The sequence below is a fragment of the Psittacula echo genome, assembly GCF_963264785.1.
Source record: "Psittacula echo genome assembly, chromosome: 3".
NCBI lineage: Eukaryota > Metazoa > Chordata > Aves > Psittaciformes > Psittacidae > Psittacula > Psittacula echo.
This window is the reverse complement of record NC_137736.1, coordinates 97,668,052-97,684,930: the sequence shown is the minus strand read 5'-3', so window position 1 is coordinate 97,684,930 and position 16,879 is coordinate 97,668,052. Positions and strand designations below refer to the sequence as shown.

At 40.6% G+C, this 16,879-nt stretch overlaps 1 protein-coding gene across 1 annotated transcript; it reads right to left on the bottom strand.

Annotated features, from left to right (window-relative positions):
• Positions 1 to 500: 500 nt before the first annotated feature.
• Positions 501 to 8,399, bottom strand: SLC25A30 (solute carrier family 25 member 30; the record flags this gene model as incomplete). The annotated part of the gene is made up of 9 exons (XM_080612881.1): positions 501 to 539; positions 1,296 to 1,376; positions 2,253 to 2,391; positions 2,939 to 3,063; positions 4,798 to 4,893; positions 5,837 to 5,922; positions 6,183 to 6,277; positions 6,948 to 7,095; positions 8,336 to 8,399. 9 exons carry the CDS (start codon positions 8,397 to 8,399, stop codon positions 501 to 503), a joined length of 873 nt encoding a protein of 290 aa, XP_080469007.1.
• Between the last annotated feature and the right edge of the window lie 8,480 nt (positions 8,400 to 16,879).

The window sequence follows — 16,879 nt, the reverse complement described above, 5'->3', positions numbered from 1 at the left end:
GCAGATTTTTATCTTGCAGCAGGTATTTTACTGAACTGAAAGCCTGAAAAGACATCTTGTGACACTTCCAGTTACTTTGAAACTATAAACTACCACAGGCAAATTGTATACCCTTATGGAAAGAAAAACCCAGCTCTGTGGTACTATCTTTCTTTGCCTCTTAAAACCACTGTGCATCTAAGTCTCAACAGCATAAAGCTGCATTACAGACCTTCACATTCAAGTACACTTACACAGCTGACAGAAGGAATTGGCCACCATATTTGATTCTGTCTAGAAAACAGTGCACATCACTCACTGAGTCACATAAGCAAGCTGTTGTTACAGGAACCAGTCAGCCTTGAAACAGCTTCCAGGTTCTTCTCATTCACAACAGTCTTACAGTGACCTCTTCCTCTGGCCAGCATCTCAGACAACAAAGAGTAAATACTCAAGACAACTTACAAGTTGCTCTAAACTCAAACAGTACATTCACAGAATTCAGGATACAGTTCACCATGTCAGTCTAATTTCTTCAGCTGTTCATATGTTAGAAAGAACTGGGAAAGCTGATTAAGGAAAACTTTCCTATTCACACACAGAAAATGTGTCACCTCACCATTAAAGTACAGCTGCATCTGCATGAAGCTTTGCTCCACTTAGTTCCCTCCTATGCAGTCCTGCTGGTTGGCCATTTTTGTTACACAGTACTAGGCAGAAAAATGAAATTTGCTTTAAGGCTGGTAATGCCAATTCACTTTCCCATACCTATTCCTCAGGATCTTAAACACAGGACTGAGAAGGCAGGAGAACACTGTGAAAGCCTTTAGAGTATTTACTCACTTAGCTTTGATGGGCTAAAGTAGGTTTGCTCATGGTAAAAAAACACTACTACCATCTCACCTCCCAGGGCTCTGATCAGCTGGCTCTTGAAACACACAAAATTGTGTGAGAAAGATAAAGATTTCATGGCTAAGCACCATTTCCCCCAGTTCTGGAAGCAGCCCCCATTCCTAACTTATCTGGGCAATTTTATTTAAAGCTAGGCTCCAAATCACAGAAATGGACAAGTATGAAGTTGGAGGAACAGAAAAACGTTTTGCAAGGCAACATTCCAATATTCACTATGTGAATCACAAATTCACCCTGACCAGCAGCAGCTGATGAAGAAAACTCTCAACTACCCAATTTTCCAATCATACAAAAGGAACATCTGTGCTGACATGACACTTTGCACACTGAGCAGTCTGTGAAACTGTCTATACCTGCTGTTTTATTGCTAGCTTCATAGTTTTGCACACCTTTGAAAAGGATACAATGATATTCCAAGGACCAAGTCTTAACCAGTTTGGCCAAAATCCCTTATATAGAGAAAAAAAGCCTTCATTCTTCCATGTCTGGGGAAAGAAAAACAAACAAACAAAAACCACCACACAGTAAGAACAAGTAATTCTTATTAGTGAGAAACCTAGGCAGCATCTCTTAAACATATTGTGTGAGGAGGCAAAAACATTTTGCTATATAAAGCCAAAATTAGAGAAGCCCACATTACCATGGTAGGTTAAGATGCAGGTCATTAAGTACCCAACCTAGATTTGTCCATATTATATTCCTGGATTTTTTTTACCCCTATAAAATCCCTTGCAGATGGGGGGTGTGTGTGTGTGTAGATATATATATACACACAAACACCCTGTGTATATATAAACCTGCAGCTCATATCTGATACCACCTTGAGATTTTCCACTTTGCTTTATGGACTTCACAAAATTGCACTGAACAGTGCAACTTGTTCTGCAACAGAAATGGCACTGTCCAGCCACCCTTCTCCATGTAAAAGGCCATCATGCTCCCACCTCATACCCAATTTAAGAATTTAAACAACCCAAGCCAAAATAATCAAAATCAGACACTGATACTGGCTTTGGCTGTAAGCAGAGAAAACAATCTACCCCAGAAGATGTTCTCCAAGGACTGACTTATGAAGTAATTTCCTATAATTACATTAAATGTTATATCTTACAAAGAAAAGTAAGAGGCAGTGCCCTCATCCAAGCACCAAAGGAATCAGGTCCCTGCAGTATATACTGCCATACTGTCAAGACAGTAGATGTTTTTCACACCAGTGTGTTATTGGCAGTGTAGTCCTTTTGAGCATTACGGCAAAAAGCATACCTAAGTTACTTGGAAGCTTAGAACAATTTTGAGCTCTATACCAAAATCATTGCTCAATGGCACCAGTTCCTACCTAAGTTGATAAATCAACTACTTACTTGTAACAAGCAATCCAAAGAACCCTTGTAGTTTGAGTGTCCCCCATGTTGTTGGCTTCTCTGATTCATCATGCGTGTTCTTACAACATCAATTGGGTTGGATGCAAGGGCTCCAGCTAACCCACAAGTAAAACTTGAGCTAGCAAAAGAAGGGTTTAATGAAATTTGATCTACCACATTTAGAGATGCACAAGAAATACTGCATGTTTTCTGGGGAGGGGGAATAATGAGCACTTAATGATTTATTTAAAAATTACATCTGCTAATCAATTTGAAAAATTACTTTTCATTTACTATAAAGCATAATTTTGAAGATTTGATACACAGCCCTTATATGCAGTCTCTGGACACTTGAACAGATGTTTGTGTCTCAAAAGCAAATATTTGATTGGAAATTTCCTCTAACTTCAGTTTGCACAGCTGAATGATTTGGATCACCCACAAAAAAAAAAAAATAGTCAAAAGGAAGTTAAATCCAAATTCTGAATAAAATTAAATACCATGCTATATGCTACTATTTCAGATGCTACTGCATTAAAAAGTATAAACACATCAGAAGTATATTTAAATATTTGAAACTTATATATTTAAATATATATAAAGATATAGATGACAAATCAAAATACTGAACCCCCATAATGAGACCTAACCAACAATGAGCTATGCAAACAGTTTTGCAGACTTACAGGAAGTGAGTATATACGGTATCTCCCATAATTCCTGACATAATTATGTGCTTCTTCGTAAGGTCATACACTGGCAGTTCTACTCCTACAACAATAGCAGCTCTCTGTGCTGTCAACGATACTCCCTGGCAAAAGAAAGGATACAGGTGAAGTTTAAAATTACCTTTGTGCACCAGCAGCAAACACTAGCTTTTGTCATGGTTTAATCCCAGCCTGCAATTAAAGTACTAAGCAGCTGCTCACTCACTTCCCTTGTCCTCTGGTGGGATGGGGAGGAGACTCAGAAAAAGGTAAAACCCATGGGTTGAGATGAGAACAGTTTAATAATTGAAGTAAAATGATTTAATAGAAGTAGGAAAAAGAGGAACAAAACCCAAGACAGACAAGTGATGCACAACACAATTGCTCACCACTCACTGACCTTCGCCCAGCCCATCCCTGAGCAACAATCAGCCCCTCCTGATCAACTCCTCCCAGTTTATATACTGAGCATGATGTTCTACGGTATGGAATACCCCTTTGGCTAGCTTGGGTCAGGTGTTCCATCTCTGCTCCCTCCTGGCTTCTTGTGCCCCTTCTAACTGGCAGACCATAAGAGACTGAAAAGTTCTTGATCAGGGTAAGTGCTACTGAGTAACAACTAAAAAAAAAAAAAAAATGTGTTATCAGCATAATTCTCAGACTAAAGCCAAAACACAGCACTGTATCAGCTGCTAGGAAGAAAACTATCCCAGCCAAAACCAGGACACTCTAGTAATACAAAGCAACACACCATGAATGTGTTAAGAATACTGTGAATACAAATAAGGCTAATTAGCACAAGTCTCAGATGTGTGTGCTCCAAAAGCCCACAGATTCAAATTGATAGATAGAATGCTTAGAATCACAGATCAGTTAGGGTTGGAAAGGACCTTAAGATCATCTAGTTCAAATCCCCCTGCCATGGGCAGGGATGCCTCAGAGTAGACCATGTCACCCAAGGCTCTGTCCAACCTGACCTTGAACACTGCCAGGGATGGAGCATTTACTACTTTGAGCAACCTGTCCCAGTGCCTCACCACCTTCACAGTAAAGAACTTCTTCCTGACATCTAACCTGAACTTCATCTGTCTAAGTTTGAACCCATTACCCCTTGTCCTATCACTACAGTCTCTGATGATGAGTCCCTCTCTAGCATCCCCACTGCAGGGCAATTTCAGTTCCTGTATGCTACTCCACCTCTGCTTATCATCCAAATTCTTAGATCAACAGCAAGCTATGACCTCAACAACTGGATGATACTGTGTCCCTTAATGCTAACTGAAAAACTGACAAAATAAGGAATATGAACAGAAAAATAGAGATCAAGAAACTCTGCAGAGAAAAGCACATCAAGAAAAACATTCCTATTTTCCAGCTGTTTCAGAACAATTGCCCATTTTGGATCTTCAGTTGTTATACACTCACTGGCTGTAATTGGCATAAGAGACAACCTACAAGACTGAATATAAAAATTCCTGAGCTAGACAGGATGTTCATTAGTGCCTTCACTTCTAAATATCGTTTAGCATGTTTTAAAAAAAGCAGAGCATACAGATTGAGGGGTGTCTTGCAAAGTGTTGCTAAACTAGTCCTGTAGCCAGTCACCCTAATTTAAGTCTCCTTTTATCTCCCCTTTAGTAAGTGGCTAATCTTTGAACACAAGACTGGCAGTAACCCTCTGTTCAAAACACACGAAGACACCAGCAATGCAGTTGTTCTAACAAACTACATCCATATTAGCTTCTCCGTATTTTAACAGAGAATACTGTAGAAGTACATAAAATTCAGTTGAGCAAGAACACATGCTCAAAATGTAGAATACAGTTCAACAAACTTGCCTTCCATAAGCCTTTAGTGCCCTCCTTTTGGTAGATCTGTATGAAGTTGCCCATCATTCCTCCTTGAATCACACTACCTTGGGCTTGCATTCTGATCTGCAATTTATTTAAAAAAAAAAAAAAAAAACCAGAATATAAATATTTTTCAAACTTGCAACAATAGCTTAATACAGTTTTATTGACATTTTAAGTTAACATCTTTTTAGTAAATTCAAGTTCTCTTAGAATAAAAATTAATAGCTGACATTAGCGTAACTATGATGCAACTTTTTGACTTAACTATCCAAATGCAGCTGCTAATTTTGAACAAGTACATGGTATAATTCTTAGCTGCATTAAGTCACTTCTATTTCTGTTCTCACACACTACTCCACTTAGATTAGACTGACAGATGGGTTCTGCAGGATGTCCTTTACAGTGTTCTCACAAGAACATGTTAAAATGGAAGGTTAAAAAGATTAAGGCTTCAGCTAGTGAGAACCACAGCATTCAACCCTGTGGATTTCTAAGAAGGTATTTGGTAGTTACCATGTCAGGTTCCCAAGAACAAGCCTGGTGACAAGTTGGTACATGGACATAATTTTGGGAAATAACTGTACCCACACTTCAAATAGTTTTAATTTTTTCATTAGAGGCAGCCATGTAAGTCATATGCTACAGTTTTGTGAGTTAAATGCCATCAATCCTTCTGAGCTCTACAAAATCCTAGTATAACCATGTTACCAAGAAGCATAGATGAAATATGAAGTGTGTCTTCCACACACAACATAGCATAAAAGTTAAGCCATATTATTCTCTCTCCACCCCAAGAAAATGTTATATGGATCCAACTACCCCCCACAAGCCATCAGTTTCCTGGTGCATACTTCAAAAATAATTAGTATGGACCAAAAGGAGGTTCCAAGAATTCAGGATGTTACTGATCTTTAAAAGTCAAGAGATGAGAACAAATAGGGTTACAGATCTTTTATTCATCAAGAGATTCTGCATTTCCTCAAGGAGAGGACAAAAAAGGTACAGGCAGACTCTAGACACTTACCTTTAAGACATCTGTAGGGTTGGCAATAGATGATGAGATTACTCCCGAAAGAACACCACATAGAACATTTATCATCAGGGTTTCATCTATTCCATAAACAAAGAAGATTAGCTGCAGATTTACAAAGCTTTAGCTGCATCAGGGCAGGATGATGCCACCCCTCCTTTAAGCAGAGAGAATACCAATTACAGAAGCCTGTTCTGACAACTTTTCCTTGCTGGTTCACTTTAATTGTACATGGAAAGCCATTCTCAGACTTGTTCAAAACTGTTACAGTAAGATACCAAATGGAAACAACCAGCTTCAAGCAAATCAGTCCTCAATTAAATTGAAATAACCCACTCACCTTCTGGATGTTCAACAAATGTTCTTTTTAAGCTCTGGTAAGTGCCTATTTTTATAGTTCCATATGAAGCTTGCCTTAGCATTGCAGGTGCAATCCTGTAAAAATACATAATGATAGTATTTACATTCTAAATTGCAAAAGACTGATGAGCAAATACTTTCTAGAGCACAAAACTGAACAAAAGATATCTACCAGAGAAAGGTCTGAGCATGTGAATCAATGATTTAAACTCACTATAGACAAAAGGTTCAGGGCTTGGGGTTCTTTTAACTAAAGCCTGCAAGAACATGAATGAACTATGGAAGGATTACTATTAGAGCATGCCTCAACTTGTAATCTATGAAATACCTGGCAAGCCTGTCTGAAATCTAGTCTGCAGATTTCATCTTTCCTCCACCATCTTGCATGTTTTAAAGAAAAGCATGTCCATTTATACACAAATTTTAATTCAATTTTTTGTGAGATGGAACAACCATAGCAGCATTGTATAGAACAATTTTATGCTTTGCTATTCCCCCCCACTCCCCAGTAGGTTTTGTTGTTTTGGTTTTGGGTTGGTTTTTTTTTATTTGTTTGGGGTTTTTTTTAAGATGAAATGTTATTGCAGAGTACAAAGATTGACAGAATCTAAGCTTGAACTTTCAACTTCCAGATTGAGGATAACCAAATAACTTGTAATTCTGAAGCCCAAGAATTTATATACTATGGGCTGATACTTATCAATAGACTGCTCATAAACCACTACTGCAAGTCAGTTAGTTTTACCCAGAGTATAAGGCTTTCAATCCTTCTTCTCTGCTTATTCTGACTAGTGCGTGCATCATTCCACGGTAGCGGATCTCTTTATATTTGGCATCATTAACTTGACCTTGAACCTGGAGACGTGTTTTGGTCAAATCAATGGGAAAAGTACCTTACAAGAAAAAAAAAAAAAAAGAAAAATCAGAAAATTTATTAAGTACTTACCTAACCAAACACAAAGAACATGATATAAAAACCAGCAACCTTTATTATATACTAAAATACATAAAAACACTCCCACAGGAAAAAAGTCTCTTACCAAGACTTTCTTTCAAGCAAGTGCTTAAGAACATTTAATTGAAGGCAAAGAAATAAATTCTATAGGACAAGCTATAAAGATTCCAGCCTGGACTCTAAAAAAGCAATAGCAGCAGCACCCTTTTCTGTCATTGCTTTCCTGTAGCCTACTGCTATGCCAAACTCATACTCTCCATGCTCCCTCATGAAAGGGTCTTAGAAGCCTATTTCTCTAAAGCTTATCTTTAGGAAAGAGACCCTCTCAACATTCAATACTCACCTAAACACTAACAGAAGTCAGGATTAGCTGCATCTGTTCTAATGAGGTTTACCAGGCAAGCAAGGCTTTTTAGGAATTGCTTGTCTTTCTCACAAAGCTCTTGGCAGCATTGGCCCCATTCAGACAAGTCAAGTAAGAGACACTTCAAGCTTAAGTTTGAACATTATTCATAAAAGAACATAGAAAAGGAAAACAAATAGTATTTTTAAGTGTAGTTTTATACAACACAGACTTTATTAGACAAAGTTCACATGCAAGCTCACCATATGTCAGGCTATGTTCTGCTACTAAGAAAAAAATAGACTTCCTTTATTTTCATGTTCATGCAATTCAGATAAGACTTTAAAAGGATGTTGGTATTTTAGGTTTGTCTTTAGAGTAGACACAAAGATATCAGATGCACTGTCTCACCATATCAATTATTCTATGATGCTCACTAACTGAATTTAGGTGTTCAAATCTAATCAGCCACTCACAGTCAAGAAAAGGGGGTTTCACCTGCAACATAGCTACCCAGAAAAGCTAAGAGCTTAACTTACTCTAGCAACACAAAAGCTGGGTATGCCTATGACCACCATCCAGGAACAGATCAAACACCAAATAATAGAATGCAAAGGCAAAGTTTGTGTATAAACAAGACTCATAAGGGATGAGAGTTTACAGACAGAAATGTTTTGACACTAACAAAGTCCTGAGCAACTCCTTAGTCAGTATTAAGAAAAAAAGCCTCCTATGCTTTAGATCACCATATACTACTGATAACATGGAACCAACCTTATTTTTTAAAAGAGACTGAGTACTGGAAGTTACCTAAATAGTTAAAAGAAAAGCTTACCACATTCTGCAGTGATTGATGCTAAACCTCCATAGATAAAGGGCTTCCAGTTTAGTGCCGACATTGTTGATTACTCTTTCTGCAAAATAAGACAGTGCTTTTATAAGCACATTTGTTACATATATGCCAACAATTAATAAAGTTTTGTGTCTTGTCCATTTAAGATGAGCCTTGCAAGCACACTAAGGATAAAAGCATTTCTACCTTTTATAACCTAAAGTCAGTAACACTATACAAAGGCATCTGGGCACAAATCAATGCCTTTACTATATATTTGGGCCACCAGTATCCTTACCATGAAAGGTTAAAGTAGTTTGTCTCCCAAACATGATCTTAAGTAGCACTGCAATGAATAACCTTCAATAACTCTTACCAAACTGAATTAGGTGGACCAAGTCCTGCAATCAAATAAAATTTTACAACAATCATTACTAAACTTCTATTCCTTTTTTTCTGGTTAACATTAACATGAGCTAAGCTCCTACAGTTAGTCAGAAAATAAGGGAGTTCACAACACTTTGCTTCCATTAAGGCCTATTTCTGCTACTAGTGTTCACAGCGTTAATTCCTGTGAACATTACACTATTTTCATGTAGTCAGGTGCGTAAGGCCTTTTACAGTAAAAAAGGCTGCTCTAACGTAGAAGTCAATTAAGTGAATTTGACAAAGTGACACAAATCATAATTAACTCTGGCACAGGCTTTTAAAGATGCTGAAATAATTCCATTACCTTAGAAAAGAGGCAGGAACTGCAAAACCAGACTAGTGCAGCCAATACAAAACTGCCCTTCCCAAAACAAAGTAGGCCTCTCCACAGCTTACTTTTTCCCCTTCTTATAATGTAAATACTTTGCATTCCTCATTTTCTAGACTATCTTCCCCTACACATTGGATTCTACAGTTATCTGCCGCCAATTCATAAAAAACCCATCGCAGCTCAAAGCACAATTTCAAATACTCATCCACCAAGCACACACAAAACCATCTGACTCCTCAGGCTGCTGTCAAGATCACCACTGATGTAAAAATAATAAAAAAAATAAATTTAAAAAAAAAAAAAAGGGAGGAAAAGGCAAGTAAGGACACCCACTACATTGCCAAGAAGACCACAGCACAAAGATCAGGAGCCATAAGCTTAGACTACGCCAGCTTTGGAACACAAAAACAGCAGAGGCACACGGGTATGACACTGCACCAGAGGGAAGCCACTTCCACCTCCAAGTTCCTTGTATTCCTGTCCTGCCACGATTAATGGCAGATCATTTAATTAACAAAGACAGAGGCAAGCTCAGTTTCCTCACTGTCAGCCATGCATGTGATCTTGAGAAACTTGTCAAAATTTAAAATACAATTACCTTCCTCCCTCAACACATTAACAAATTTTCATCTACCACAAACACTAACATTCCTAAAATTAAAATATATACCTGCATCTTTTTTTCACTCTGCCTGGGCAATGAAGGCTACTCAGTTTTTCTATGTAATTCTGGAGCACTGACATGATGTAGAAGCATGCAAACATCACCAAATAAAGTTTCCCATTTGTACACAGAACTACTAATGCTGGCTGAAGTTTCAGTACATGTGTAGGACACCCTAATGCAGAAATTTTACAGCACATAGTTCCTTCAATGCATCCCAAGGTGAGGGCCTTACATAGCACTGTCAAGGTTTGTACCTCTGAAAGGCTTAAAGCAGAGTGGCAGAACTTATTTAAATATATATATATAATCTCAAAAAACTTACACCAGCAAGGAATTCTGTCCTTTCACCTCAGCTGTTTCATTTTCATAGAACGACAGAATAGTTAGGGTTGGAAAGGACTTTAAGATCGAATAGTTCCAACTCCCTGACATAGGCTCACACTAGACCATGTCATCCAAGGCTCTGTTCAACCTGGCCTTGAACACTGCCAGGGATGGAGCATTTACCATTTATTTGGGCAATCCATTTCAGTGCCTCACCACCCTCACAGTAAAGAATTTCTTCCTTCTTATTTTCTGAATTCCTGTTTTGCTTTTTACTCAGAATTTCTTTCCCACTCTGATAAAAGTATTTCCTTTGAAGAATTCCATATCAGATGAGTGGCAAACTAGTTAAAAGTTAACCCTCATTAGAGTGAGGTCTTCAGGTCTTATTAGAATAAAGCCTTATTAAAAAACTGTCATCAGTAAGATGACAGAGGTGATACACTCCCTAACAGGCGCTGGGTTAAATTAATACATAGAATCATCCACACACTGCAAAAGTTAGAAGCAAGTCTGATCGCCTTTAACTGGCAATGTAAGAGAAATAAAATCAAAAGCCAAAGCTCCATAGAAGAATGAATCAATTAGGATAAATATTTAGGTATTTCCCTGTTAGGAAACAGACCTTAAAAGAAATATATCTAATTCTTTATTTGTTAAACATATCACTAGCATACTAGCCACAGTATACTCCAGTTTACAGTAGTTTTAGCTATTTAAAATTAATTTGACTGTTACAAAAGGATTACACTAATGAACTATTAGCCCTAAAAGGTTATTACCTGTAATATAAACATGCACATAAGACAGTTATCTAAGCAATACTTTTTAACTGCATGGATTACACTGCAGCCACACAGCTCAGTTCTTATTTAAGCAGTGAAGTATGATCAGAAAGTAAAAGGCTAGGGTTAAAGCTAGCAGCCATCGCGGCAAGTCCTTGCAAAATAGCAGCTGTTTTACGAGTAGGGAAGCCAGGGAAACCCCTTCCCAACTAAAGGGATGCCCTGCAGCAGTGCTTCCCTGAGCAGCACCGCCAGCCTGCTTTAAACAGCTGGAGCAGTCACACAAAGATACCTGGGAAGGGGCGAAGGGAGGAAGCAATAGTCACTGCACCGACCAAACAACCTTTAACCAAAGACCACTTACAAAACGAAGCACACCTTCATCAGGAGGGGAAAACAAGGGAAAGAAAAGGAAGCGGCATGTCCCTGCTCGGGGATGGAAGGCTCAGGAGGATGCCGAGCGAAGCTCAGCAAACCTTCGCCCTCCTTCAGAGGCGCTCGGTGAAGCGCACGAATACATACCTGCACCCGGCCACAAGATGACTCCTCACCAGCAGCCGCCACCTGAGGACGCAGCAGCTGCCTCCGCCGCACTCACCGCCAGAGCCTCCTCTCCCGGCGTTCCGATGTGCCGACGGCCACCACCCCGCTGCTGCCGGTTATAAAGCGCTGCTCTGCTCCCATCAGGAGGGGCGGTGGTTGGGGAGCGCGGGGCACGGCCCGGTCCGGCCCCGCCCCGCTTCGCTTGGCCGTTCGGATAGGCTTGCCTGAGGAAACAAGCCGGCGAAGGCCGGAGAAGGGTGTGCGTGGAAGGGGTGGATTTAAAGGGCCCGCGGAGGGGAATTGATTTGAGGGCGATGTCGAGCCTGTAATAAACCAGGGAGAGGAGAGGAGGTAGAAGTTGATATCCCGTCTGTCCTGTCAGGAGCCTCCCTTCCCTGCTGGCTTTTCGAGACTTGTGGCTGTCCGGGACAGTGTGGTATTTTCCACTAGTAATGCCACCTGGGCGACTGCGCTAGGAATGTCTGGCGTTGCAGTGCTCCTCGGTTAGTGAACAGGATGCTCACTCCTCAGGGGTTCCTCCTCATCATTAACTATAACGACATGATTTTGTCCCTAGGCTTACAGTTGCATGGCTGCCTAGAGACACCACAGCTGCATCTGGGTTAAGCTTCCTTAAATTGGTACAGGAAACTTGGATATCTGCTCTGAGAAGGAACAGAAAGGGGCAGGGTGGGTTTAAATAGCTACTTTGCTCTTTAAAATACCCGGTTAAGTATTTTTGACAATAGAGTTCCACAGGTGATTTTTTTTATTATTATTTAATATTTGGGTTGGAAGGGACCTTCAAAGGTCATCTAGTCAAATTATGCAGCTTTGTGCAATTCTAACGCAATTTCTTTGCGTTACCAATGCTGAAATTATACACTCGGCTTTACATTGCTTTCTAAATGTATATCCAATGCCTGCCCAGAAGGCTCAGGGTGTGCTACGGAGGACACCGGTGGTGGCAGAGGGGCTACCCAAAAGGGCAGGTCTCAGCTGCAGTATGGGTGTCAGTGATCAGCCCACCAAGGCTAGATGAAGAGACAGCTAGTCCCTTCCCTTGGGTCAGAGCCCAGGAGTCCCTCTGAAGTAGTTGAAGTTACCTCCTTCTCTGCCCCCAAAGGCAACCTGTTCTGGCAACTCAGCACTTTCCCTTTCTGACTGAAGAGATGCCACACCTACTTGTGGGATCTACCCTGCTGCCACTGTCACTCCATTGCCTTGCAACTGGATGGCATGCCTTACCCCAAAAGGTCAAAGCATCCTGCAGTACTACTCTCCTCACTGATCTCGGGGCAAGGCTGGCAGCTGAGAAACTTTATTTAAGCTTACTGGCTGGTGGAGGAAGGGGTTAATGCCCATTCAGCTCCCATGAAGTATCTGGCTGTGGCCTTACCTGCATGAGTCAATAAAACATAAGGAATTAAAAATTGGGTCCCAGTGTGCTGGAAATGCTTCATACTTTTAGTGAAAATACGTTTCACTACATCTCATACATGTAGTGAAAATACAACCACCAAAGTCCATCACAGACCTCCCAGAATTTTTCATTTTGGTTGTTATGGTGTGGGCAGCCCACGGAGCTCGTGCTCCTGTTGTAGTGTGGCAAAGTTCTCTTTGCAGATGGGCCTCTTGGAAGGTAGGTACAAACTCACAGCTCAGAATCCGTACTCGTGTTCAGATCCCTCCTAAACTCCTAAAAACTGTCTAGTAGTTTCCAAGTGTTGTATGTCCACCAGGGAGATTCTTATTTGGGGTAAACTTTGAGTGGCTCCTTCCTTTTGCACAGGGATCATTTGCACTGATTCTAATGCTGAGTGATTCAGCAGGACAGCCACTTCTGTTTCCTGACTTCCCAAATTTGTTTCCCTTTAAGGACTTTAGTTCCAGTTCGACCTTAAATTGTTCCCGCAGTTTGGCCAGCTCCTTCTACAGGCAACAGGTTTGGATTATCTCTGATGCAAATCAGTTCCTGCTCCCACATTACAGCTTCCACCTAATCACATTTTATAAGTACCTGTTAGGACTCAGCCCTGTACTTCTGAATACAAAGGAATTCAGGCTAGCTTTTGTTACCTCTAGTGACTTTCGGATGGGTCCTCTGAACAACCTCTTTTCTTGTCTTTTCAGCCAGATTCACACTACAACATGCATAATGCTTTTAGCAACAGCCAATAGACTATTTGTGGCAGGCTGCCTTGAGCCTGACATCAGTGCCATGTCAGCAGTTGACTTTGGTGCTCAGCATCTTTTCACGTGTCTCTGAACCATGCATGAGCTAACGGTATGCTACTGGTTGCGCAGTCTTACAACAGTTTTGTCCAAAGGCCAGCTCTTTCCTGCTGGGCTGTGTGGGGCCACAGTTTAATTAATTAGTTCCCACACCACTAACCTTACTGCTCCTGAGTTTTCGCACACAGTTTTTAAGCAAAAGAGGGCCACCCTCAAACAATTCTGCCAGAGAACTCTGCTTTTTTGCACTGATTCTTGTTTGACCTTTTCCACTGCTACTTACAATGGAAAATAATTTCTTAATTGATCTCTGCAGCAGTGAAGACAGTTTTGCTCAGTGACATCCTGCTTAAATGAATGGTTAGTGAAGTGACCCAGACAGTTATGGGCATTATTCAAACTGCCTTGTTGTTTTGAAACTAGTTGTAACCACTGGAGAGTTTCCTTTGTCCCTTGGAAACTTTCATGATTGTTAGTCACATAATTAATTTGCTTTGTTCATATCTATTGGCTGCATGATGAAAGCAAGTCTGCCACATGGGAACCAATCCGTTCCTGCCATGCCACAGCCTTCTCATCTTTGGTGTTTGCACTTTCTGTCTGAGAAGGAGTTAATCTGACACCCAGTCATACAGCAGATGACTTTGTTGGAAGAAAATAAACACTCAACATGCTATTGGCATGTGTAAAACTACAAGACATATCAAATAGTTCCTCCATCATGTTTGCCAGGGGTAAAGCCTCAGCTGCAGCCATGTCCACCTACTTGTGATGCATTTCAGGTGAGCTGTGGACTTAGGAGAATAAGGCTTGAGATACAGAACACAATCTGCAATGAAAGAGTGAGAGAACTAGGCTTGTTTATTTTTTTAAAGATAACCATCAAGACTGAAGTTTCTGCCTTGGTAACAGACTCTGCTGTGCAGAGTTCAATGAGAAAGCAATGGAAGCTGGAATAACAGTAAATGTTATTTTGTAGCCTTTTTGTTAATGTTTTCTGATAATCTGATTTGGGCTCTGGCCTTGGCAAGAGCCAAAGGTCTTTATTGTATCCTAGTTCTGTGAGTATAAAAGGACCATGTTATTTGTTTGTAATGTGTAAAAGGTGAAGGAAGGGAGGACAGCTCCGGGCTTTGAGGGCGAAGGTACTGAGAATAGTTCCAGGCTTTGAGTGGATAAGAGAGTTATACAGCATGAGTTCCCAGCAAGACAATTCTAGTAAATGTAAACCTGTAATTCAGGCAAAATTTTCTGAAAGTGTTGCAATCCTCCCACAGTTCCTGGGAAATTAATTTCTCTTCATTTCTGAGACTCCCTACAGAGATAATAATCCCTATGTATGTCACGGTGTTGGCTTTGATGTTATTTGAATGAACAAATGAAAAGCCATTCTCAGATAGGAAGGTGCTACAGAAGGCCTTTCACTACTATAGAACACTTTCCAACCTCAACAGGTGATCTAAGAGGTTGGCTGTTGTCCTCTGATCACTTGCCAAATAGAGATCAGGTACAATTGCTTCACAGAAGCTTTTGTCCAACATGGCACTGCAGCTAACCAAGTAGCAGCTGCAAGAAATGATGCCAATGCGAATGCTAGTAGGTGCAACTCAAAGAAAAGCAAACATGTTTCTATGCCCAACTGAAAACCAGGCAGCACGTGGTGTAAGATATGACCTAACATTTTTCACAAGAGGAGATTATTCAGTGTTGAATGAAGGACAGAGACGTCAGTGTGACGCTAAAGAATATGGTACATATGGTATGGTTTCTACCACTTTAAGTACACCCCTTAATTGGCAGTGGGAAATACCTGCTGGAGGAAATACATATTTGCACTTGACTGTCCTATGAAAGCAGAGTTGCAGTTGGAATAGTTCTACAGCAAGAGAAATGTGACTCATACAAGACAATGGGTAGTGACATGTGGTGACAGGTGACCCAAGCCCATGTTCTTCAAGGACAGAATTCAGGTTGATCAAAACACAGACATGCCTATGTAGGAAAATTCAAACTTTCAGTGCTGTTGTTTTTAAAGGAGCTTCACTGTTCTCTTTCCTGATTCCTAAATTCTGATCATTTTCCCATAGTACCTATAGAATACTTTGCACGAATTAATTACCCAAATAATCCAGCTTTTCTTCTGTTTACCACAGTCCAGCTTTGGGTAACCCAGCTTTTCCTAGCAGGATTTGAATACCATTTCCTTCCTTTTCAATTTAAAAATGTACTTTGCAAAATTTTGTAAAATTAACGTTTAAGTATCATCACAAATTTTTTTGAAATTAAAAGGTTTTGAAAAGACAGGGTGCTTTCTGAAGAAATACTTCCTGGCTTTGCAAACCTGCTGACACACAGGCATGACAACACCAGGGTCCCAGAACTAACACTGTGTTTGGCCAAGATGAGCTGATTGCTGTTAACCTTGAGCAAGACGGGTTATTCTGCACAGCAGGGGAAAACAGCTATAGGATTTTGTCCTTGACACAAAGGACATATGTACAACTGTCATGAAAAACATATCTTGGACAAGTCAGTATATTTAGCGTGCAGTGGGATTCTTTGCTGACACTGCAAAGCAGCAGCCACAGGTGGGAGCTTGCATCTCCACTCACTTCAGTAACAAAGCCTAATAGAGTGGGAAAGCAGAGATGGTTCAGGGGCTGAACAGGCGCACACTGCAGTGATAGACACCCTGAGCTTCTACGGAAACATGACAGCTGATGTGTTCAAACATCTCCCTCCATTTCCCATAGCCATCCTTCCCTGCACAGGGTTCACTGCATGCTGGCTTTTGGACTCGTGCCTTAGGTGGCAGCAGCAGTGACCACAGCTATGTGCCTCGCAGCTGCAGTAAGGGTATTCTGCAACATGGCAGCATTGATGTAGCAGATCACTGCCAGCAAGGAGGATGCTCACTTACATTCCAGCATCCTGTTCCCATTCCCAGATATGGTTCTGGCCCTTTGCCCACACTGATAACTCTCATCTGACTCACAAGCAGGTTCAACTCACTAAGTTTACAGAAGGCACCCATCAAAACCTAGGCTGTTGCCATCTGATGGAACTGAACTGGCTTCACATTGGCACCAGCACCAATGTAATAGAAGCAGTGCAGTGGGTTCCCTTTTGGAAACCTCAAACTATTAGAATGACTCAACGTTCCGCAAGACTTAGCCACAATTACCTAGCACAGCAAATGCATTTGAGGGATTGCAGTATGTATCCTGCCTTCA